Below are 26,896 nucleotides of genomic sequence, written 5' to 3' on the forward strand. Positions count from 1 at the left end.
TGCAAATGCAAACTGCCTTCTCATTTCCATGGTGAAACAGTGAAAATAAAAGCTACCTAAGTTTCCTGCCAGGTGGGTGCATTTCGGTGGCGCCAACCACACAGGCCTCCCTTTGGAGACTTGGTGCAGCTGCCATCAACACTGTGCCCACACTAGCCACTGTTTCTGAACAGATTTTATAAAAAGAAAGTGTTCAGCCTAAAAATCTTTCCCTACCTACACTTTGGGAGATGCTGATTAAGATAAACCTATTCAACACACAGTGGTCAATTTTTATCTGCCAGCTTGTCTGGCCTATATTGAGTGTCCTGGGATTAGGACACCAACAGACCTCACAGGGCCCACAAAAGTAGATTTTACTTACTTTTAATGACTCTCCCCACGACGGCTTACAGCAAGGTTTCTCTGGATCCATAGTAACAGGGTCGATTTTCTTTTGAAATAGTAACAGAACGCAGTCCATGATTCTCATAATAAGATGCGGGGGCTTTGCAAGTTTCCTGACTGTAGCAATATCATTTGGTTTGATAGTCTGTTTTGGGAGTTAGGAATCAATATGTTTTTTTTGTTGAGTAGTATTCATGGTCATATTGAAATCTAATACTTTTAAACAAGTAGAAAACTTTAAAATGTACCTTTCCCCAAACCCTGACATTATCTCCTCAAGGGTCTGCATTCTGAAATTTTTTTCCTAATAGCTCTTTTATGGTGATTCTAGGATTTTCATTTGTTTTCATTCTGTTGTCCAGAACTAATTCTTTAGCATATCACTACTGTTCACTGCCCACCAGCCCGACCTTTGTTAGCAACAAACCTCACTGATGGGTAATATTTAGATAACTTGCATCTTCAAATCACAGAGTCTATATTATGTGTAGATAATAAAATAGGACAAAGGCCCTGGAGAGCAGAGGCCTCACTTTCAGTCTTCATTTTGAGGGCTACACTATCTTTGGAAGTGGGGAAAAATTCAAAAGAGACAAAAGAAGTTATTATATGGCAAATGAAAATATTTTTGAAAGTTTCTATATGTGAGTTGGGTTTAGAATAAGTCATTACCAGATATTCAAGGCAAGAAGGACTGGGGTATCCGAGATGGAGGTGCAGGTAGATACATGTTGCCTCCTCACACAACCAAAAGAAGGACAAAAATGAATAAAAAAAAAAAAACAGAACTGCCAGAAAATCAAACTGTATGAAGTATGACAACCAAGGAATTAAAGAAACATTCATCCAGACTGGTAGGAGGGGCTGATGTGACACCTTGGTGGCTGGAGGACCTTAATGGGCAAGGCAGCAGCTGGTGGTCCCGCACTTGCATGTGGATAAACTAGGGGGAACAACTGAGGAGCAAGACAAACTGCAAAACCCAGGGTTCCAGCGAGGAGAAAGTCTCAAAACCTCTGGTGGTAAAAACCTGTAGGGATTGTAGTGGCAGGAGAAACTCCCAGCCTCAAAGGAAAGTTCATTGGAGAGACACACAAGGTGCTAGAATGTACACAAACCCACACACTTGGAATCACCACCAGAAGGGCCCAATTTGCTTGTGCATGGCAGGGGAAGTGACTGAAAGCCTGTTGAGAGCCAAGCATGCAGCACTGCTCCCTCTCTGACCCCTCCCTGATATATAGCAAAGTGGGTTGCCCCACCCTGATGAATACCTAAGACTCTGCCCCTTACAACAGAACACCTTGGCTGAGACAAAAAAAAAAAAAAAAAAAGAAAAAAAAATGGCCCAAATGAAAAAAATGAATCAAAGCTTCAAAAACAGCTAAGCAATGAAGAGACAGCCAACCAATCAGATGCAGAGTTCAAAACAATGGTAATCAGGATGCTCGCCAAAATGGTTGAGTATGGTCACAAAATAGAAGAAAAAGTGAAGGCTATGAAAAGTGAAATAAAGAAAAATAACAGGGAACCAATAGTGAATGGAAGGAAACTGGGACTCAAATTAACAATTTGGAGCAGAAGGAAGAAATAAACAGTCAACTGGAACAGAATGAAGAAACAAGATTTCAATAAAAGCCCTGGCTGGTGTAGCTCAGTGGATTGAGCGTGGGCCTGTGAACCAGACAATCACGGTTCGATTCCCAGTCAGGGCACATGCCAGGGTTGCAGGCTGGTTCCCTGCAGGCCATTCCCAGCAGGGGACCCACGAAAGGCAACCATACATTGATGTTTCTCTCCCTCTCTCCTTCCCTTCCCCTCTAAAGATAAATAAATAAGTAAAAAAAAAAAGATTTCAAAAAAATGAGGAGAGGCTTAGGAACCTCTGGGACAACTTGAAACATTCCAAAATCTGAATCATAGGGGTACCAGAAGGAGAAGAGGAAGATCAACAAATTGAAAACTTATTTGAAAAAATAATGGAGAACTTCCCCAATCTGGCCAAGGAAGTCCAGGAAGCTCAGAGATTCCCAAAGAAGTTGGACCCAAGGGAGCACCCACCAAGGCACATCATCATTAATTGCCCAAGATTAAAAATAAGGAGAGAATCTTAAAAGCAGCAAGAGAAAAGGAGACAGTTATCTACGCAGGAATTCCCATAAGACTATCAGCTGATTTCTCAAAAGAAACCTTGCAGGCAAGAAGGAGCTAGAAAGAAGTATTCCAAGTCATGAAAGGCAAGGATCTATATCCAAGATTATCCAGCAAAGCTATCATTCAGAATGGAAGGGCAGATAAAGTGCTTCCCATATAAGGTCAAGTACAAGAAGTTCATCATCACCAAGCCTTTATTATATGAAATGTTAAAGGGACTTATCCAAGAAAAAGAAGAAGATCAAGAATATGAACAGTAAAATGACAACAAACTCACAACTACCAACAACCAAAGCTAAAAAAACAAAAACAAACTAGAACAACTAGTTTGTTAAGCAAACAACTAGAACAGGAACAGAATCACAGAAATGGAGCTCATGTGCAAGATTATCAGCAGAGCAGGGGACGGGAAATGGGGGAAAATGTACAGGGAATGAGAAGCATAAATGGTAGGTACAAAATAGACCAGGGGAGGGGGTCACATTAAGAGTAGTATAGGAAAAGAAGAAGCCAAAGAACTTCTGTGTATGACCCATGGACATAACTAAGGAAGGGAGTGGAATGCTGGTGCAGGGGAGTACAGGGAGGAGGGGAATAAAGAAGAGAAAAAATGAGACAACTGTAATAGCATAATCAATAAAATTTATTTTTTTAAAAAGAAAATCTCCTAAGACTCATTTGATTCAATGATCTCTCTCATATGTTGTTATGGAACCCAAAAAGGGAGTGGGGATGAAGAATGTATCCTGGTCAGTTTGTCACAGTTTTATAAATGATTACCATAAATCCATCCACAGAACAACTACAGGCATTATCCCATATAAAACAAACAAAAATAGCCCTGTCCTCATAATTTTCCATGGAAGAGAGAGAGAAAACACTTACACTAAACTAGAATTATCTGTCAAAATACAAGCATAGGGATGATAGGAAAATAAAGGAAGAACCAAAAACTTCCCCGAAGGTGTGAGATCTGAGCCTGGTCTTAAAGAATGACTTATTGGGCAATGAAGGTTAGCAGGAGCATTCCTGGCAGAGGGAGGGACTAATTTAAACAGACCATAATTTTTCCAGAAGCCTCTAGGTTTTTCCATATGGCTGTGTCATGCTGTGTGTAAGCACAGAATGACAAGAGAGTTCAAGGAGTAGATAGAAGCCATCTTAGCAGCAGCACTGATATTTATTCAGTACTTTCCATGTGCCCAGAAAACTGTATTCATTACTACTACTGTTTACATTGAAACTTCAAGGATCAGTGAGGAATTATAATCCTCACAGAGACCCAGGAAAGTGAAGGCAACTTTTTTAAGGAGCAGTGATGATGAGAAGCAAGTGCAGATCTGCCTGACTCCAAAGCTGCGCCCTCAGAGCTGTGGATGCCTTGACTGTATCATAAGAGTAATGGGAACCACATGGGGACTTCAAAAGGGCTCATGACATAATCTTTAACACTATGCTGGAGGAACCGAGAAGGCTTTCTTTCTACGTAATCCGAATCCCTTATGTTATAGGTTAGGCTGTTAATCACTAGTGTTCTCAGTTCTTATGGAAAGCTGATTTATGGCATGAAAATAGTGAGTTATGGGAAGTGAAGACTTAAAATATTAGAACTTTGAAAACTTAATCAGTGAAAAGATTTGTTTCCAGACTGAGAAATTATTATAAGTCACATCTGTAATTCAGTTCAGTTTTGTGATGACAAAAATCCCACAGTTACTTCATGTGATGAAACATGGTGCCTGCCCACACTTGTGTTGGGAGGGGTAATGATGCACTCACTACTCACATTCAGGGCTGCTTCTGCTTCTTCCAGTGCAGGTTTGGCTGCCTCGAGCTTCGACTCAGCTTTCACTTTTTCATTATCAATTTCATCCACAATTTTTTGGGCTTTGTCTTTTACCTCCTGCACTTCATTTTTTACTTTGGCTGAAGCTTGAGCACTTATTGTGACTTCTGCTAGTACCTTTTAAGTTGAGGAAACATATGAGAGCAAATTGAGACCTCTGGGAAGAATTTACAGACTTGAGCAGTGGGAGAATATTTATTCAATATAATATAAAACATGAATAAGCAAACTTATTTCTCATCTAAATCATCTGTATTTTAAGATATCATATGTTTCAGACTATAAGATGTACCTTCTTCCCACCTCCCCCCCACCAAATTTGTGAGGAAAAATGCAGCGGTGACCCTGCTCCTGCCTCCTGTGACCCTGCTCGACTGCTACTCCACCCTCCACAGCAAGCCAGGTAAGCTACATTCAGACTATAAGATGCACCCCCCCTTGGCCCTGGCTGGTGTAGCTCAGTGGATTGAGTGCAGGCCTGCGAACCAGACAATCGCGGTTCAATTCCCAGCCAGGGCACATGCCTGGGTTGCATCCCAGTTCCCTGCAGGCCAGTTCCCAGCAGGGGATGCAGGAAAGGCAACCATACATTGATGTTTCTCTCCTTCTCTCCTTCCCTTCCTCTCTAAGGATAAAAAAAAAAAAAAAAAAGATGCACCCCCTTCCCCTCCCAAATTTGGGGGGAGTGAGTTTTATAGTCTGAAAAATACAGTATATTAAAGAACAACCCAACACCTATTAACACCCAGTTACATCCAGAGAGCCAACACAAACAGCACAAAGAACATTCCAAGAGCACTGAGTTCAGGAGATCAAGGAGACTGCACCACTAAATCCCACAGGTCTCCTACCATAGAAGTTCACACTGGAAACACAAGGAGTCAAAACAGATCAATTTAAGCAGAGGTAAAAAAGAAGAGTCTCACAAATAATGGGAAGACAAAGAAACAACCCCCAATTGAAAGGAAAGGAGAAATCCCCAGAAAGAGTGCTAAATGAAATAGAGGCAAGTAAACTACCAGACATTGAGTTCGAAACAATGTTTATAAGGAAGCTTAATGAGCTCAGTGAGAACTACACAGAACTAGAAAGCTACTAGGAACTTACTGTGAACTACATCCGCATGAAAAAGGACATAGAAACTATCAAGATCCAGGACGAAATGAAGAATTCAATTTCTGAATTGAAGAACATAACAGAAGGAATTAAAAGCAGGCTAGATGAAGCAAAGGATCATATCAGTGAACTAGAAGACAAGGTAGAAAAAAATTCCCAGAAAGACCAAGAGAAGGAAAAAATACTCAAAAAGAACAAAGAGGGGTTAAGGAGCTGCAGAACAACATGAGACATAATACTATCCATATAATAAGGATACCAAAGGAGAATAGGAGCAAGGGATAGAAAACCTATTTGAAAAAGTAATAACAGAAAACTTCCCTAATTTGATGACAGAAAACATCGCAAAAGTCCAGGAAGCACAGAGGGTCCCAAACAATAGGAACCCAAAGAGGCCCACTCTAAGGCACACCATAATTAAAGTGGCAAAATTCAAAGACAAAGAGAGAATCTTAAAAGCAGCAAGGGAGAAACAACGAGTAACATACAAAGGAGCTCTGACAAGGCTAGCAGCTGATTTCTCAACAGAAACATTACAAGACAGGAGGGAATGACAAGAAATATTCCAAGAAATGAAAAGCAAAGGCCTGCAACCAAGGTTACTCTACACAGCAAGGCTCTCAATTAAAATGGAAGGGAAGATAAGGAGCTTCCCAGACAAAAGAAGGCTAAAAGAATACACCTCTACCGAATCAGCATTACAAGACATGCTAAAGGGACTGCTCTAAGAAGATGAAGAAAAAGAGTGAGGGAGAGAGGAACACAAGTACAAAGGGGAAAATGGCAATGAATAAGCACCTATCAATAATATTCTTAAATGTAAATGTATTAAATGTTCCAGTGAAAAGACACAGAGTAGCTGAATGGACGAGAAAACACGACCCACACATATGGTCAAGACTACAAGAGACCCACCTCAGAAAAAAAGACCTACACAGACTGAAAGTGAAAGGCTGGAAAAAAGTAATCTAAGCAAATGGACAGGGGAAAAAAAGCCAGGGTTGCAATACTTATAACAAACAAAATATATTTAAAGATTTGTTAAGTACCTACTACATGCCAGAACTTTGTGAAGTGCCTCTCCTAACTCTCTCAGCAACAGGCTGAGGATCAAGACTTAAGTATCTCTTCTTAACTGCCTCTCAGGGAATGGAAGCTGAAAGCAGTCTGAGACTGGCGGGGTCATAGATAAAGGAGCAGCACACATATACTCATATTTCTACCACCTTGGGAGAAGAATCTTTTTTCTTGTAATTCCATCAACTCTTCCTCTTATTCTTTCCCCTGCTCTGCACAAACTTCAGATGAGACTTGGGCCATCCTAGAGTCCTAGAGCATGCAGGGACCTTAACAATTTACAGTCAAGCAGAAATTTTATAAATAGATGAGAGAGCAAGAGAGACAGACAGAGCCAGAGAAGAAAAACCAGCCTTAGACCTGGTAGAAGATATGATAGTTTAGGTATGTCTTGGTATAAGTTAAACAAAAATAACTAATGGTCTTTGGGAACATTATCTTACCAGAAATACTCTGTAACTTTATACCCTGTAAGTTTACACATTTTGTTTTAATATGGAAAAAGGTACCTCATCACTCAGGATAAAACAAATGCAAACTCACTTCATCTGCTTTTACAGAAGCCACTGCCAATTCCTTTTCCTTTACTGCAAGATCCTGAGAGAGTTTCGCAACGGATTCACTTGCCTCCATAAGCTTGTCAAGACCTTTAGAAACACACATATACATACTCTTGCTGAGTATGTGAATATACTTCATCAAATATTTATTCACCATTTACTACATATAAGGCATCATATAAATACTATAACAAACACAAGGTAATTAGTTATGGACAAAAGCTTTAAAAACACACATATCTTCAGAGCAACTGACTGTATTTCTAAGAGTTTCAGCAGTGGGATGAAGAAAATAGCTCCAACTGATGAAAATTATCTAACCATATTCAAGGGAAAGTCACAGTGCCTTACCAAGTAACCTTAATCACTGAACTTACTTGACAAACATTAGTCAAGTAACTTACTTGACAAGCAGGTGCTGCCTTGGCTTTGCAAACACTTTGTTGCTATCATTTTTTTACCTTTGAATAATACTGCAGCTGAGATGGCAAATGAGACACAAAATCTATTAACAGTTTTGTGGTTCTCTTCATCATAAAAATGAAAATAACTGTGAAGACCTATGCAACCGGCTCTGAGACTTTCAATACTAGAGAGCAAAGTAACTGACTTTCTCAATTTCCACCTGGGTTTTAGACAGAAGTGTTTCAGTAAATGTTTAGCATCTGATCTCCTAAGGCAGAAGGGGAAGCACCCGTTTATGTTTTCAGTTTCCGGGGTGTCAGTACTCCCCCATGGCTGAATTCAAGCTACCAAGAGATTCTCAGTAGCACAATGCTATATAATATTTCTACCATACGGGTAGAATGGAAATAATGTCAAGAACATTAATAACAGCAAAATAGAGTAAAAATAACTAAGAAGTGGTTAAGTTTTGAGTATTTATTGCCTTCATTTTAATATAATTTAATTATAAGTTTATATAATTTATTTTTAATAAAAACTGTGTTTAAAAACCAGATCACAAAATTCCTAAATTTAATAATCAGCTCCCAGGAGCCAGTGCAGGTGGCTTCAGCACACCACCCATCCTGGAGCATCAGTGGAAAAGCTGTAGGAAGGTGAGGCATGAGAACAGAAGAAGGTTTCTTGGACTGCGTTTCTATTGTCATTATAATGTCACCAACCATGGAGCTCAGTTATGCTCTGTGACCAAGTCTTGCATGGGAGAAGTAAAAAGAAAGCACTAATGTATTCTGGAATGTTTGGACCAAATGCTTTCTAGACATATAACCTATTCCAATTGCTACTTTTTCTACTTACGTATACTGAACACTCAGAAAACCATCACTCAGGTAAACGCTCTCTTTTTGTTTTCAGCTGTTTTGCCTTTTCTTTTGTTAGAAATCCGAGAAGCACTAATATTGCAAAGTTTACATGAATTGAGGGAAATGGCAATGAAACCAAAAACTGAAACTGTGGTCAGTTCCCAAGAGCTGGCTGGTCTCTGTCTGCAAGTGACTATGGTGACCCGCTGCCAGAGTTGGAAACTCGGAAAACCCAGAGTTGAAAGAGCTGGGAGAAATGGTTATAGAAAGGAAACAGGCCACCTTGTTTAGATTTCTTCTGCCCAGAGTTTCTTGACAGGTCAAAAGCCACTTAAGGGCATTCCTTCAAAATAATCTATCATTAACACTAAAGTCAGTATTTTAATTTCAAATACAACAATATCCACCAAGCAAAATACTGGGATCCCTATCAAATGAGCCCTTAAAATTCCATTCTACTTACCGATATTCATACGCTCAGCTTGTTCATGAATATATTTCAACTTTTCAGTATAAATGTTTTTATAACCATTTATAAACGAGAGATAAGATTTAGGAGTCACGTGTGCTCTTCGACGGTATCTGAAAAGGAACATAAAAGCAATCTTCATCTCTGCCATTCTGGTGCACTCCCTTACAATGTCAGAACGGATGCTCTTCTCACTGTGAAATCAGGGCAATTCCTGAGAGTGAGTCACTAGCAGGAGGGCAGACTAGGGGTGAGGTGGTGAGAATGCTAATTGTCTGACATCTGGGCCTTTTGGGGGTCTTTAACTCCGCTCTTACACAGCTCTGGGCTTGTCTCCTCATCAGGAACACCGAAGAAAGTCACTGCTCTACACTTGTCAGAAGTTTGTGAAGATAAAAAAATATGTAAATATACATTGTAAACTTTAAGGTTCTGTAGAAATATTAGGGGTAAGTGGTTGAAGTGAATTTGTACTGAGGTCCGTTTTTATTCAACTGATATTGGCTACACACCTCTTCACTTCTAGGAACCAGCTGGGTGGGATTCCCGAGGTGAAAGCCACTCTCTCTCCCCTGAGTTCCTGGATTGTCTTTGAAAGCAAAGTAGCCACACTTGATCCAAACATTCAACTCACTATGTACTATAGTATAATAATTATATTTAACAATAGAAATAAATAAAAAGAATAATTTTATGCAGGAGAAACTAAAGTCAAAGAAGAGCTTCACACATACTATAAAGTCATTAATTTTTGCACTTTGAGAGTTCAGTAGATTTTTAATGTTAAAATATTTTAAAGACTTAGCATATATATGACTATCATTAAAGTGTCATGTAAATATTACATTCAGAATGAACTTCTACAACCTAAGAGAGTATGAAAAATTTTAAAAACACTACATTTTTCAAAAATAACACAGGTTTTTATAGCTGTATGAAGGTAAAATTTCTCTGTACAGATAATGGTAGCAGGAGGAGTTCAAATGGGGTAGAAAGAAAATCTTCCTAACAGTAAAAATTAATACCCATGAATTCACCAACAGAATCCAGGAGATCATCTATAACTATTCAAGAAGGTGGTCTAGGTATAGATTTTTCATAAACTTTTTTGAGATAAGGAACCCTTGGAAAAATCAATGAAAGTGTTACCCGGATTCTCTATGCGGAAAAATAAGCATAGTCTTCCTGGCAGGTTCGGCACCCCTGAAGCCCATCGTCCATGAACCCTGAGAGACAAGCCCACTCCTCCAGAAATCCACGCCGGCACAAGTACACTGATGTCTGTCAGTCATACACAGTGACTATCATGCTTGGGGTGGGCAATGGTATTTTTAAACTGTTGACACCAGCTTTCACACATAACAGTATTGTTCCTTTTAGTGACTAGATTCCCCTGTGGTCAATTAAAACTTTGTTTCAAAATTATTTGGCATAAAAACATGATGAAACATGCATCACTTTATTGGACTAAGTGATGCAAATACAAAACCTAAATGTTCTCTTAACAGAAGGCAATGAGAAAACTTTAAAACAGTGTACTTCTTTAACCACAATAAATAATGCCTTTGAGCAAGAAACTAATTTTAAACAGTTAAGTCACTTAAAAAAATTAAGTCAACAAAATAGAGTGATTCATTAAGCATGTGTTACTTTGAAGTCTGAAAGGGAAAAGGTACTTAAATTAAGTATGGACATTAGTTAACTTTTAAAGCTCATTATTTACCATCTTTTCAACACATAATCACTAGAAAAATCAAAGCAAGTAAAAATCTAAGTGCAGCTTGGACTCTGTGCTCAATCAATATGACTAGTTCTTTATGGGATGTTCCTTTCAATTTCTCTTTGAAGGAAATTTTTGGTTCTGTAGCTTTCATGCTCATGTGATGTCACCTACCTTTGGAAATAATTTTCACAGCTCTCTGAAACCATGTCATGGAAGAGGCCCATTGTTTCTACAACTTGTTTTTTGGTGTCACTAGAACAGACAATAGTATAGCCTGAAAGGAAATAGGAGGCCACGGCGACCAGAGCCTCCTTTGGCCAGCGACTGAACCAGTCCATAGTGCAACCTGATATCAAGCCAGGAAATTTCAGAGACCGAGCACGGAACTTCTCCCCAACCTATTGACAGAAAAGTCAGAAAGCATTAGAAGCACAAACATTATAAATCATCTAGAGATAGGCTTGTGCATGCTGAGCCAACAGTGTAACATCACGCTTTTTAAAAAACCTTGAACTACATTAATAAAGTGTCCAGATGAAGGAAGGTAATATTTCCTTACTCTCCCCTGTTCTAAAACTACATCTGCATTCTTAGATTTGATTCTAGGAGCTACCTCTTAAGAGGAAACTGACAAACTAGAACTCTTCTAGAAAGAGATAACCAAGACAATGAAAGGCCAGGACACTAGAACAATTGAGCATAGCAGAAGGCATAGGAGGTGTCTGATCTAAAAAGAAAATAATTCAGGGAGTCTGCAAAAACTTTCTCAAACAATGAGCAGCTGTATGTGGGAGAGGGGTTGGGTTCATTTTACAGGGCAGAAACAAAATCACAGCGAAACAAAAGACAGAGAAACAAAATTCAATTGATTGTAAAAAACACCTTTCTGGCTATCACATTATCTAAAACTTAAGCAAATGCCTTGTAAATCAGTGAGACACACCCACCCTGCACCCAGAGCAGAGCTGACCAACAGAACTTTCAGTGATGATGGAAATTTACTATATATGTACTTTCCAGTATGGTAGCCACCAGCCGCATGTAGTTATTGACCATTTGAAATGGAGAAAATGAAATGAAAAATTGGGGATTTTTATTTTTACTTAATTTTAATTAATCAAAATTTAAATAACCATACATGTCTACTGGCTACTATATGGACAGTGTAGTGAGGTACAGATAGTCAAATCTACATCTGGGACATTCTAGATAATATGTCTAGACTGGAGGTGGAGGTGGAGCTAGACAAGGTCGTATCACCAAATCCCTTACAATTCAAATAATCTGTATCTTTAGTAATGAAAGCTGTAGCCTATGCAATAATTTCAAATCAGATGAACATTTTACACTTTGATATGAGATTTTGGTCCATGGAGATTGGTAGCAGTATTGATTTTATTTCAATGTAAAAAGTGTTAGTTTCTAAGTAAATCATCTCATCAAAGAAAGTAAACCATCTAAATACATTTAAATAAGTAATTCCTCCTACATATATATAACTAAAATAAAAACTCACTGGAGAGAAGCAGAGAACAACATGCAAGTTCTTCCTTGATCTTGAAATAAAGTATTCATACAGATTATCAAAAGTAGGAGGATGGCGAGGCAGCTCCTTTTTCATCACCGATATCAGACTTTGGGTGATTTCATCCATTTCATCCCGTGCAAACAAATTGGAGATCTTTGAGGAACAGACAAGATAGTGTTCTGTGTTTTAACTGTTCTCCACAGCCAGTTCACTGCCAAAGTCTGGTCCTCTTTTCCCCGCCTATATGTCTTCTTTTGTTCATGTTTTCTTTCTGCATCTCTACAGTTAAAATGCTGGTTTGCCAGAGATTACCAAGAGTACAACTATTTATTGAGCAAGTTGAGCAGTTTCATCAGGAGCAAATTATGTTTCCTTTTGTTCATATAGCTGTCACTATAGAAACAATCCCTGAAAGTCTTAAATAGCTATCACTAAAATGCTCTCTCTCCACCATTTTTATTATTTCTTTAAAATGCCCGTGATGCCCTCTGTTCTCTGAGTCATTGTCAGTCTCAATTCTGTCTCCAAGGTAGTTACCAGCTCCTATACCAATAAGATTCCATAGACAACATGGTGCAGGAAAGAGTTAACACACCAGTTTTAATGAACTCTTTTAAGAAGGGTTTAATTTTAAGAAGTATCTTTGCAGGGCTGGCATCTGCAAATTTGACTTTTGGAATGTCTCCTCCACTGCTTATTAATAAGGTTGTTCCACTGTACCCAGACTATTTACACAGACATTGGGATAGATGGGGAACATCTACATGCCATCTGGGAGTCTGGAATTTGGGTGGCTGTGGCTAGGCAGGGAGTGACGAGATGGCCAGCACCAATAAAACTGTTGGACTCTGAGCCTCAGACAGCTTCTGAAAACACAGTGCATGTGTCACAGCACCTCACTGCTGGAGGGAAAACATGTTCTGCACGGCTCCTCTGGTGAGAACATGGAAAGCCTGCACATGGATTTCTCCAGACTCCACCTGATACGTCTTCTTCCTTACCCATCTGGCTGTGACTCCTTACTGTGTTGCTTCACTAAATGTTAGCCATGAGTACAAGTATATGTGAAGTCCCCTAATTCCTTTTCATGTAGAACCATGCATGTGAGTGATCATGGCAGTGCTGATACAAGTAGTGTCAGAAGTGGTACCACTGACATCTGCTTACACCTAATGGAACTCTTCTAATTGTTCTATATCCCTGTTAAACAACTAGGTGGGTGGATGGATAGATCAATAGGTACTCTGCTCTTCCTAAAATAAATTATGGGATCAAATTTAAGACTTAAGAGACAAATAGGCAATTACATGTAAAATGGAACAAAGCATACACAAAATCTAGGCGTAGGCAGCATTAATTTCACAGGAACTTCAAAACCTTACCAAATCTCATATGTTAATCATTTCTAAAACAAAAAATATATGATGAATGGCATCATGTGTTAAAGGTTGCTGAAGGGTTGCTGCTTTTTTGTATTCAAATATAATTTACATTTTTAAAATATGAGCTCTTCCTCTACTTTGGAGACCTACCTCCCCTGAAGATAGTAGGTTGTTAAGATATTCTAGAAATGCCTCATCTTTTATCTCATTGTCAGTAAAGATGAAGGTGATGCCTTTTCCTTCAGCCCCAGCAACTTTGTACAGAAATTTTAAATCATCTATTAGATTACTCACATTATAAGACCTAAAAAATAAAAGAGGTAAAAAATTAAAAATTTAAATATATATACAGTCATAACTTATCTCAAAATACTATATAACCCAGGTCATTAGAGCATAACTGCACCTGCTCCAAGAAATATTAAGTAATAATGCCTGCTAAAAACAGAGATTTGAGCAGAATCGCTACATGTTACCATTCAAAACACATGTTTTATTTAACTTAAAAAGTGAGGAATGGGGAATTTAACAGAAATGACTCATGAGTGAACTTTTATTCTCTGCAATCTGATAGTCCTCAGCAGCAGATGTTTTCCAAGGGTATACATGTATAATATTTAAAACTAATTTGAAATTTGGATGAGTTTGGACTGATAAAAAATAAAGATAAATTATGAATAAAATCAGTGATAAATTATATATAGTAGTAACATCTCACTAAGCACCTAGATTCAGAGAAAACCTACAGAACAGATGCATTATGCAATGTGATATAAATAGTAGAAATGCTATAATTATGCGATTATAGATTATAAAAAGATCTTGGTCTCTGTTTTCTGTTTCCTACTAAATGTATGTGCTACCAGACCTGATGTGATGTACAAAACTAAAGCAGACATTTTTTCAAGTGCCTACATATAAATATTAATGAGTAAGTTGATGACAAAGACTATGAAGAAATCCTCACTTGAGCCCTGGCTGGTATAGCTCAGTGGATTGAGCATGGGCCTGCAAACCAGAGGATTGCAGTTCGATTTCTAGTTGGGGCACATGCCTGGGTTGCGGGCCAGTTTCCAGCAGGGGATGCATGAGAGGCAACCATACATTGATATTTCTCTCCCTCTCTCCTTCCCTTCCAATTAATAAATAAAATCTTTAAAAAAAAAAGAAAGAAAGAAAAGAAATCCTCACTTGAAAGAAGCTTTACAGTTCAAGTAATAGGGAGTTCTAGGTAAGCCTTAGGGTATAATGGAAAGACTATGGGCATTGCATCTGGATTCAAATTCCCTTTAGGCAGCTTTAGAAAAGTTCCTTCACAAAGAATGAAAAAAATTCCATGCAAATAAAAAAAAATATGGGGTAACAATACTTACATCTGACAAAATAGACTTCAAAACAAAGGCCATAATAAGAGACAGAGAAGGTTAATAATAAAGGAACTGATCCAACAAGAGGATAAATATGTAGCCAACGCAGGAGTACCTAAATATATAAGGAAAATCTTGGTGGGCATTCACAGGAGATCAACAGCAATATATAGTCATTGTAGGGGATTTTTAACACCCCACTGTCACCAATGGATAGACCTTCCAGACAAAAAAATCAACAAGAAAAGAGCTACCTTAAATAACACACTGGATGAGATGGATTTAAATCATATTTACAGAATATTTCATCCCAAAGCAGCAGAATATACATTCTTCTCAAGTGCACATGAATATACATTCTTCTCAAGTGCACATGTAGCATTCTCAAAGAGAGACCACATGTTAGAACACAAAATAAGATTAAGCTCCTATCAAGCCTCTTCTCAGGTCATGGTGTATGAAACTAGAAATCAACTATAATAAAAACACTGAAAAACATTCACACACATAAAGACTAAACAAATAGCATGTTATTAAACAATGACTGGGTTAACAATGAGATCAAGGAAGAAATAAAAAATAACCTAGAAACAAATTAAAATAAACACACAACCCAAAATCTATGGGACACATCAAAACAGTCCTGAGAGGAAAGTTCATACCATTACAGGCCTACCTCAAAAAGAAGGAAAAATGTCAAATAAACAATCTAATCCCACACTTAAAAGAACTAGAAAAATAACAACAAACAAAGCACAGAGTGAGAAGAAGGAGGGAAATAATAAAGATCAGAGCAGAAATAAATGACATAGAGATTTTTCAAAAATACAAAAGATAAATGAAACCAATAGCTGATTCTTTGAAAAGATAAACAAGATTAATGAACTTTTAGCCAGACTCATCAAGAAACAAAGAGAGGAACCAAATAAATAAAATCAGAAATGAAAGAGGAGAAGTAACAACTGACATTACAGAAATACAAAGGATTATAAGAAAATACTATGAACAACTATGTGCCAAAAAACTGGACAACCTGGGTGAAATGGACAAATTCTTAGAAACATACAATGTTCCAAAACTCAAATCAGGAGGAATCAGAAAACCTAAACAGACTGATTACAACTAATGATATTGAAGCAGTGATAAAAAAATTCCCAGAAAATGAAAAGTCCTGGACCAGATGGCTTCAAAGGCAAATTTTACGAAACATTCAAAGAAGAACTAACACCTGTCATCCTCAAAGTATTCCAAAAAATTCAAGAGGAGGGAAGACTTACAAATTCTTTTTACTAGAATAGCATTATCCTAATTCCAAGACCAGATAAATACACTACTAAGAAAGAAAATTATAGGTTAGTATCTCTAATGAACTTAAGATGCTAAAATCCTCAACAAACTATTAGCAAACCAGATCCAACAATACATTAAAAACATCATACATGATAATCAGGTGGGATTTATTCCATGGGTGCAAGGTTGATACAATACTTGCAAATTAATAAATGTAATACATCACATAAACAAAATGAAAAATAAAAATCACAGAATCATGTCAATAGATGTAGAAAAGCATTTGACAATATCTAGCACCCATTTATGATAAAAACTCTAAGCAAAGTGGGAATAGAGGGATCATACCTCAACATAATAAAGGTCACATATGACAAACCTACAGCCAACACCATACTCAGTGTTCCTTAAAATCAGGAACAAGACAGAAATTTCCATTTTTACCACTTATTCAACACAGTACTCTAAGTGTGAGCCACAGTAATCAGACAAGAAGAAGAAATAAAAGACAACCAAATTGAAGCGGAGAAAGCAAAACTGTCATTATTCACAGATGACATAATATTTTAAATACGAAGAAAACCTGAAAGACTGCACCAAAAACTACTGGATCTAATATATGAATTCAGCAAACCAGCAGGATACAAAATTAATATTTGGAAATTGGTGGCATTTTTACACACCAAAACGAACTATCAAAGATATTAAGAAAACAATTCCATTTACTATTGCAACAAAAACAAGTTAAGGGACACAGGAATAAATTTAACCAAGGAGGTAAAAGATCTGTACTTGGAAAACTATAGGACATTGAAGAAAGAAATTTAAGAAGATACAAATAAGTGGAAGTATATACCATGTTCATGGATTGGAAGAATTAATATCTTAAAATGTCCATACCACCCAAAACAATCTACAGATTCAACACAATGCCTATTAAAATACCAATGTCATATTTCACAAATCTAGAACAAATATTCTGAAAATTTACATGGAACCAAAAAAGCCCCTAAACAGTCTCAGCAATCTTGAAATAGAAGAACAAAGATGGAGGTATCACAATACTTGGTACCAAACTATAACAAGGCCATTGCAATCAACACCCTGGCACTGGCTTAAGAACAGGCATATACCTTAATGGAACAGAAGAGGGAGCTTGGAAATCAACCCATACCTTTATGCTAATTAATATTTGACAAAGGAGTCAAGAGCATACAATGGATTAAAGAAAGTCTCTTCAATAAATGGTGCTGGGAAAATTGGACAGGTACATGCAAAAAAAAAATGAAACTAGACTACCAACTTATACCATACAGAAGAATAAAGTCAAAATGAACAAAAGACTTAAATGTAAGTCATGAACCATAAAAATCTCAGAAGAAATTAAAAGCAGTAGGATCCCAGACATCTTGTGTATCAATATTTTTGCTGATATCTCTCCTAGGGCAAGGGGAAAAAAGGAAAAATAAACAAATGGGACTACATAAAACTAGAAAGCTTTTGCACAGCAAAAGAAACCATCAGCAAAATGAAAAAGGAGCCCACTGCATGGAAAAACATATTTGCCAATAATACATCTCATAAGAGGTTAATTTCTAAAATATATAAATAACTTACACAACTCAACACCAGGAAGACAAACAATCTAATTAAAAAATGGGCAAAGAACCCAAATGGATGTTTCTTGAAAGAGGACATACAGATGGCCAATAGACATATGAAAAAATGCTCCATGTCACTAATCATCAGAGGAATGAAAATTGAAGTCATATTGAGATATCACCTCACACCTGCCAGAATGGCTATCATCAATGAATCAACAAACAACAAGTGCCAGCAAGGAGTTGGAAATAAGCGGAAAAAAGAGAACCCTAGTACACTGTTGGTGGGAATGCGGACTGGTGCAGCCACAGTGGAAAACAGTGTGGAGTCACCTCAAAAAATAAAAAATGGAACCTCCTTTTGACTCTGTGATCTTGCTTATGGGAATATATCCTAAGAATCTTGAAACACTAATTCTAAAGTATATGTGCACCCCTATGTTTATTGCAGCATTATTTACAATAGCCAAGATCTGGAAATAGCCCTAGTGCTCATTTCCAGAATGGAAAATTTCCATTCCTGGTACATTTACGCAATGGAATACTATGTGGTCATAAAAAACAAGCAAATCTTACCTTTTGCAATAGCATGGATAAACCTGGAGATTATTATGCTAAGTGAAATAAACTGTACAGAGAAAAACAAATATCACATGATATGTGACTCATATCTCACTCATATATGAAATGAACAAAATAAACTGATGAAGGAAATAGAAACAAGCCTGGATATATGGAACAGACTGACAGCTGTCAGAGGGGGGGAGGAAAGGGGGACTGGACATAAAAAGGTGAAGGGCTTAGCCAAAAAATCATATATGCATAAACACACAGACACAGACAACAGTGTGATGACAGCCAGAGGGAAGCAGGGGTGGCTGGGTAAAAGTGGTCAAGGCGGGGAAATGGGGTGGAAAGAGACTTTGCATGGGGCAGTGGGCGCATGATGCAGTGTGCAGATGATACTTTGTTGAGTTGTACATGAAACCTGTGTGGTTTTGTGGACCAATGTCACTACAATAAATTCAATTAAAACGGTAATAATAAAAAGTTGAAAAAAGTAAAAATAAAAGTTCCTTCACATTTCTCAACTCTGTTTCCTCGTCTGCAAAATGAAGGGAACACCTATTTGTAAATGTTGTTGTGGGCATTACAGATGATGTTGCTTAAGTGAACGTAAATGAACAAACAGCTGGGTTTTAAACCGGCATTGGCTACACCCTTTTGGGAAGCACTAGAGTAAAATTTTATAGACATTGGCAAAAGGGACTCCATTAAAAAGAAGATATACATCCCTTTCAAAATAATTCCCAAGAGTTAAATTTATTTAAAAGAGAAATTGGTAAAATGCTTTGCTAAATGGAACACAGCCCGCCCTTCCTGCAGAGGCACTGTGGCCAGGTGCTGCTGGTATAACCCTCCCTCTGACTGGCCAGTCCTTACTTGACCAGGCAATGAGGTCACAGAGCCACACTGCCTGTGTTTGTTGGTTTGTTTTTTAATTAAATAGACTGTTATGTATTGTTTTTGTGAAGTATGGAAACAGTCACAACACACCCTTCTCTAGGTACTGACCCTTCTCTTTTGTTTCTTTCACAGCTAAGCTTCTCGAGGAGTTTCTATACTTATCTCTGCTTCTTCACTTGGTTAATTCGATGCGGCTTCTGTGCCCATCCACTCCCCTGAAAGTTTTGCACAGTGAGTGTTCATTATCACTTTTCATGATTTAACACTTTCAGGCTCCTGCTTTACCTCCTTGGCTTCTGGAAACCACTCTGGAGTTCCTCCCATCTTGCCTCTCCTTTCTACCCACTGCCCCTTGCAAGGCCCCTTTTCCTATGCTGAGAGACCCAGAGTGCTCTCCTGATCCATCCTTTCTCTTTGTTATGATCCTATTCAAACTCCTCATTACCTTAAGAGTATTGTCATCACTGAGATTCCTATCCTTCTATCTCCAGAACTCTCCCCTGAGTCTAACCACCTATGGAAACTGTGTTCTGTAGACACCTCACACTCAACATACACAGAACTGAATTCTCATTTTATCCCTTTAAAACTGGTCATTTATTCATTTGTTCAACATATATTTTTACAGTTGGATAAAAGTAGCCACTTTATAGTAATGGTAGACAAGACAAAGGTTACAACGGTCTGTTCTCAGCCTGGTAAAAGAGACAGAATTATGTCAAAAGCTTTTATTTTTTAATTTTTTTATTGTTTATTCTATTACAGCTGCCCCAATGTTTTCGCTTTTTTAATGCATTGTGACAATACCACTAGAGAAACAAGGGCATCATCCTAGACTCTTCATACCTTTTTTTCACCCCGTGTCCAATTAATTACTGAGTCTAATCAATCATATCTACTTTAAACTGTCCCCACGGACTCCTCTCTACTCCCACTTTCCCTGCTGTTTTGCAACATGCCCAGGATTCGATCTGATTAGGGATGGTAAGACACGCAGGCACAAAGGAAGCAGTTTATACTCACAGGTCCTTAGAAGCAGGAGGAGGCATGTCGTACCACATAGGGCCCCAGGGGGAAGCTTCCCAGGCTAATCAGGAAGCAGCAGGAGCGAGGGGAAGGCATAGACAATTACCAACAAACTTTCTTGCACTTTCCAGGTGAAAGGAAAAGCCAGAAAGCCTAAGCAGATTTAGGATTGGCTAGTTTGCATGACTTCAGCAGGCTCTGGGGCATAGATGCTATTCTTAGTTGACCAGTCCTTGACTGGTGCTCTTAGGACAGACGAATATTGCTTCCTTAAGGGTAAAGCCAGATAGAGGCTTTGTCTCTGGATTGTTAGCTTTGCATATGAAAGGCATGTTTCTGGGCTAGCCCTGGGAGAGGCAATCTCAACCAAGTCACCAAGGTCCCAGTGCCAGAGCGTCAAGAAACAGACAAGAAAGTATAGTTAACACACCTACCTTAATTTAAGCCTCTGTAATTTCTAACTACAATGACAGCATCACCACCTATGCCAGATCACAAACTCAGACACCTCCAGGAATCAGGCAGATAATACCAATGAGTGAAGCAGGGCTGGTGTGACCTCAGGTGAACTGCAAGACTGCATGTCCACATAAGCAGGCAGCTGCTGCTCAGCTTCAACTACATAGGAATATAGGCCCGATTGTTGCCAGAGCTTGACACAGGGTGCAGCGGGGCGGGGGGGAGGGGGTCTCCAAACAAAAGATTTGGAATGGTGTCCAGAACTCAAACTGTATAGGAATATTGGAGAGATATATAAGATGTCCTCACCCCTTCCCCCCACAGGTGTGAGTTGGGGGAAGGGACACATGGAGCAGGAACATGCAGGGCTGTTTTGCATAGCCACAGCCTTGCAGCTAATCCATGGCATGGCCATTTAACATATCTATAGCCTTTGGCGAGTCACTTGGATATGTTAAATGGCTGTGGCCAGGCTTGGAGCCAGGGGGATGGAAGTCACTTCCTTTCAAGATGTAACTGGGGGCAGGTCCCCCAGCACCTGCATGGGAGCTTGGAGAAGATTGGCTCTAGGACATGGGGCCACACCTGCCCAGACTAAGGATGGCAGCCCAGCAAACTTGTAATAATACAGAAATACTGGCAGGTGTAACTGATTGTGGGAGGAGTTGGAAATAGGGGTACACAGGAAGACTGGCACGGGGATTTAAACCCAGACACAGCAGCCACTGAAGGAGAGCCATGCGGTTTCATCAGAGTTAGGACCCCCTCTTGGCGAGGTGAAGGAGGGAACCACGTGGTTTTGGCAGAATGCAGACCCCCCCTCTTTCCCAGGTGAAAGGGAAAACCATGCAGCTTTGCCAGAATGGAGATCCCTGCGGCCAGGTGAAGAAGAAAAACATGCGCTTTTGGTGGAGTGCGGACCCCTGCAGTTTTGGTAGAAGAGGCCCACGAGGCCTTGCAGATCCCTTGCGGTGCTCCCTTTGGCCACATGGCCTGGGAAGCAGGAGAGACTCTGACTGGAAAAATGGGTACAAAGAACTCTTGCCAGTGGAAGGTGCCACATGACTTTGGATTAACTGGAGATCCTGCCTGGACAGCAACACAGCTCACAGTACCAGTGGCCTGGAAAAACGGACGTGTGCTGTTTTCCTGATTTACGGTACCTGGAGTTGGGACAGGGGGAGAAGTGAGTGCTGTGTGTGTATGTGTGTGGGGGGGGGGGTAGGTGTATGCCCTAAAGGACTTTGATATTTTAATGGAGGTGTTAGGTCTCAATAACATTAAATAAACACTTTGTTTCCTTTTCACAAATCTCTGGCATTGAGAGATGTCTTTCCAATTGGCGATATATTGGTATACCATCCTCTGGAGTCCGGGGCCCTGGTGTATCTGTTCTTTAACAGTTTTTTTGGCATCCATGGGTGGGCCAAATATTGCCCCCCATTGGACCTCTGTTCAGTAACAAGCCTTCAATTATTTCAAAAGAAGTCAGAAATATTTTTATTTATGTGAAATCTCCCAATTTTTAAATGTTTTATTTATAATGCTCTCATAATTGTACCTTGTTAAATTTTCATGTATTTGGCAGAGTGCTGTGTCTGTGTGTGTAAGTTGAAAAGGCAATCTAAAATGTATACAAAAATACAGAGTGCTAAATATTCAATACAGTGTTGAAAAATAACAAATTTGTTCGACATATTAAAAGGCTACCAAAATCAAAACAGTGAATAATGAAGAAAAGATAGAAAATTAATCAGTGAAAGAGACTATAGTCAAATATATGATCGGTTGATTTATGGGAAAAAACGACATTGCAATGTAGCTGAAAAACAGATGACCTTTTCAATAGGTGGAACTGAATTACTTGGATATCTATTATTGAAAAAAATAATCTAAACTAAAACTACCTCAGACATTATGAGAAAATTAATTCTATATGAGTCACAGTTCTAAATGCAAAAATAGTAAAGTTTATATGTAAATATAAAACAAATCACAGGAGAATATCTTCATGACCTTGGGGTGAACAAAACATTTTCATGAAACTCAAAGAGTAGTACAATACAGGGAAAATTGATAACTTAAATTTCATTAAAATTAAGATTCACTAAGAGTGAAAAGGCAAGACAATGACAGGGCAAAGATATTTGCAATACACACTTGGATAAAAAAATTATATCCAAAATACAGAAGGAAAAAAACTCCTACAAACCAATAAGAGAAAGAACCACACACTTCAATAGAAAAAAAATAAATGAAGAACTTAAAAACAAGTCAATAAGAGATGCAAATGTACTGAACATTATTAGCCATTTGAGAAATGCAAATTAACACCACAATGAGATACCCGACAGATCTGCTAAAGTGAAAAAAATTCATGGTGGCAAGGGCAAGGGCAAGGGCAAGGGCAAGGATGTGGAGGAACTGAAACTCTCATGAACTGCTGGTTGAAGTGTGAACTGGTTGAACTACATTGGAAAACTGCTCTGCAGAGCTAGTACAGTTGAGCATATATATCCAGCAACTCTGTCTCCAGAGTATACTCAGACATATACAAGAATATTCATAAAACCCTACAAATGTTCATAAACATTGCAATGGATAAACAAATTGTGCTAATATGTGGTAAAGTTGAAGACAACAGGAATAAGAATGAACAAACTATTGGTACATGTCACATCATGGATGAACCTTACAAGCAATGCAAGCAACAGAAAAATTACAATAGAGTGACTGTTGTATGATTTGATTGATATAAAGTTCAAAAATTGGCAAAACTAACCAATAGGCTCAGAAGTGGGAATATGGTTACCCTCGGGAGGTTAATGACTAGGATATGACATGAGGGGTACTTCTGGGGTGCTAGTACTGTTTTATTTCTTCATCTGCGGGCTAGCTGCACAGTTGTACACACTTTGTGACACCCAGGCCTCATGTACACTTCCTTATATAAGTTACACTTCAACAGTTTACTTAAGAAAGAAATACACCAAATTGTTGTATTTTTTTAAATAAACATTTTACCCTGGAGAAATTAACTATAGAAAAATGTATTGTCTTGTTTACTTTATCTTACCTGGTTAACGTTATCTGGAATATTTGATATCCAGCTATAAAAGACGCCAATCTCGACAGACTTTGTTTTCCTGAACCACCAACACCCACCAGCAATGCATTTCCACATGATGTTCGAATTATTCGTGAAATCTGTTTTGAAATAAAATAGTATTTGCTTGAAATAGAATTCAACTGTTTTTATTTTCTTGTCCTAAAATGGTCCAAGATTTGACCATATAGCTTCCAGACTATATTGAACATTTTTATTTAGTGATATATCTCAGAATTTTAAAAATTAAAGTTCACATTAATTTATTCTATTCAAATGATTTCCCTGCCATCTATATTTTCATGATGAAAAACAAACCAAATTATCTTTCCTGTCCTACGTCAAAACTATCCTGTGTGTGTGCAACTTTTTTTCATTTCGATGGTGGAGCTTTCGCGAATCTATAGAAGTAAGTGTAGAATTGTTGGCTTATTCTTCATCAGTCTAACACGCTGACTTCGCAGACACGAAGCTCTAGCATGAATGCTACCTCTAGCATATCTTTCCCAATGGAAATTCTTTAAATGTATCAAAATTCTACTGGCAATGGGGGCAGAAAGGCATTTGTAAAAAAATAATTAGAGAAATGACTTTTATAGTTTTATGTTGCTTTTCTATGGTTGATTTTTTCAGTGAGGACAAGACTCAAATTGTGGTTCAAATCTTATGCAGGCCAATTTAAGACATTGCTAAAAAGCTGTCTTTTTACATTAATGACACTGATGAGGAAGAAAGTCTAGATGGATCCCTAAATTCATTATCAACACTAAAAAGAACATTTTAAATCCAAGTTTTAGAGATGACAGATCACGTAATGATCTGTCAAGTAATGATACCTTGATATGTATTGATTCTTTCATTATATTTCTTAATATGTAAATCTTTTATATGGTTTTACACCTAGAACAGAGTCCCACAGTGGGTACCAAATAATTACTTGCTGAATGGTTGAACATCGAACAATCCTAGGACATCTAGAAATTCACCAACTTTGCAGGAGACAACTGTACAGTTGTTCATATGGAAAATAATACAATAATTAATAGATAATAGTACAAGAATAAACTGTGTTTCACATACTCAGTGAAAACTGTAAACCTACTTTTGCCCCAGCCTGTATTATAAACACAGTTACCGTATTTTGCTGTGTATAATGTGTGCCTGTTTTTGGCTCAAACTTTCCAGAAAAAAATCCTTAATTTTAATTTTTTAATCCAATTTTACTTATTTGTATTTAGATACTTGTTTTTTGTATTATAAAGGGATTTTAACATTTACTTTTGAACATATTATGGTACAAGAAATTTTATGTACAAATAATTACAAAACACAAGAACAGATACAAGGTACAAGATATTTTATGTTCCAGTAACAAATTAGTACTACCCATGTATAATGCACATCCTTATTTTTCCCTCAAAAATTTGGGCACAAATTGCACATTATACATGGCAAAACACAGTAAATGCCTCTTCTTTATAAACCTCTCTACCCTCTGTTCTGACTCTTGGAGAACTCAGAGATCTACAAATTATACAAATAAACGACTACATTCTGCAGTCTCCCAGATTTGGGTCAAACCATACTTCTTTTTGGTGCTGCCTCTAACTGGATTCTATTTTTTTCTCAGTTCTGTATACCTGCTTTCCCTATTCACCATCAATTTGCCCCTAACCTGTAAGCCAATCATGAGACTGCCATCTTAAAAAGCATCGACTTTGTTTTTTTAATTGATTACACTATTACAGTTGTCCCAATTTTTCCTTCTTTGCCCCCTCCACCCAGCATCCAGTGATCCCCCCTCCTTTGTTCCTGTCCATAGGTCATGCATATCAGTTCTTCGGCAACTCCATTTCCTATACTTGCTCTTAACAATCCTCTACCTATCCTGTAACTACCAATTTGTACTTCTTAAACCCCTCACCTTTTCCTTCATTCCCCCAGACCTCCCCTTCCAACTGGCCACCATCCCAGTGTTCTCCATATCTATGACTCTGTTTCTGTTCTGTTTGTTTGCTTAGTTTGTTGATAGTTATATATTTATTGCCATTTTACTGTTCATAGTTTTGACCTTCTTTTTCTTAAATTTAAGTCCCTTTAATACTTCACATAATAATGGTTTGGCAATGATGAACTCCTTTAGCTTTACCTGGTCTGGGAAGCACTTTATCTGCCCTTCAATTGTAAGTGATAGCTTTGTTAGGTAGAGTAATCTAGATTGTATGTCCTTCCTTTTTATCACTTTGAATATTTCTTGCCAGTCCCTTCTTGTCTGCAAAGTTTCTTTTGAGAAATCACCTGACAATCTTATGGGAACTCTCCTGTAGGTAACTCTCTGCTTTTCTCTTCCTGCTTTTAAAATTATCTCTTTGTCTTTAACCTTAAGCATTTTAATTATGATGTGTCTTGGAGTGGTCCTCTTTACACTCATCTTGTTTGGAATTCTCTGTGCTTCCTGGCCTTGTATGTTTATTTCCTTCACCAAATTAGGGAAGTGCTCTTTCATTATTCTTTCTAACAGGTTTCTAATTTTTTATTCTTTCTCTTCTCCTTCTGGCACCCCTATGGTAAAAATGTTGGTACATGTGAAGTTGCCCCAGAGGCTCCTTACACTACCCTCAATTTTTTGTATTCTTTTTTTCTTCTTGCTATACTGATTGGATGTTTTTTCTTATGTTCCAAACCATTGATTTGATTGTTGGCTTCATCCGCTCTGCTGTTGATTTTCTGTAAATTGTTCTTTATTTCAATTAGTATATCCTTCATTTCTGCCTGGGTCTTTTTTATGCTGTTGAAGTACTCACTGAGCTCCTTGAGGTTCATTGTAACCAATGTTTTGAACTCTGCATCTGATAAATTGCTTATCTCCATTTGTTTAGTTCTTTTTCTGAAGTTTTGTTGTGTTCTTTCACTTGGGCCATGTTTCTTTGTCTTCTCATTTTGGCGGTTTCCCTGTGTTTGTTTCTATGTATTAGGCAGAGCTGCTACAACTTCCTGCCTTGGTAGTGTGGCCTAATGTAGTAGATGTTCTGTAAGGTCCAGTGGCACAGGCTCCCCTATCTCCCAAGCT

At 38.1% G+C, this 26,896-nt stretch overlaps 1 protein-coding gene across 1 annotated transcript in view; it reads right to left on the reverse strand.

The window, feature by feature from the left end:
- The window catches only part of DNAH8 (dynein axonemal heavy chain 8), a 313,373-nt gene that overhangs the window by 110,127 nt on the left and 176,350 nt on the right, over positions 1-26,896 (reverse strand). The window contains exons 59-66 of the mRNA XM_053671408.1: positions 23,797-23,927; positions 13,661-13,814; positions 12,117-12,281; positions 10,772-10,998; positions 8,872-8,990; positions 7,124-7,227; positions 4,328-4,504; positions 365-532 (exon numbers count right to left, since the gene is read on the reverse strand). Of these exons, the coding sequence (XP_053527383.1) occupies positions 365-532; positions 4,328-4,504; positions 7,124-7,227; positions 8,872-8,990; positions 10,772-10,998; positions 12,117-12,281; positions 13,661-13,814; positions 23,797-23,927 (1,245 nt within the window). The remainder of the gene's footprint in view (positions 1-364; positions 533-4,327; positions 4,505-7,123; positions 7,228-8,871; positions 8,991-10,771; positions 10,999-12,116; positions 12,282-13,660; positions 13,815-23,796; positions 23,928-26,896) is intronic.

This window comes from Artibeus jamaicensis, unplaced genomic scaffold (genome assembly GCF_021234435.1).
Source record: "Artibeus jamaicensis isolate MK-2021 breed Jamaican fruit bat unplaced genomic scaffold, CSHL_Jam_final contig_1803, whole genome shotgun sequence".
NCBI classification, from domain to species: Eukaryota; Metazoa; Chordata; class Mammalia; order Chiroptera; family Phyllostomidae; genus Artibeus; species Artibeus jamaicensis.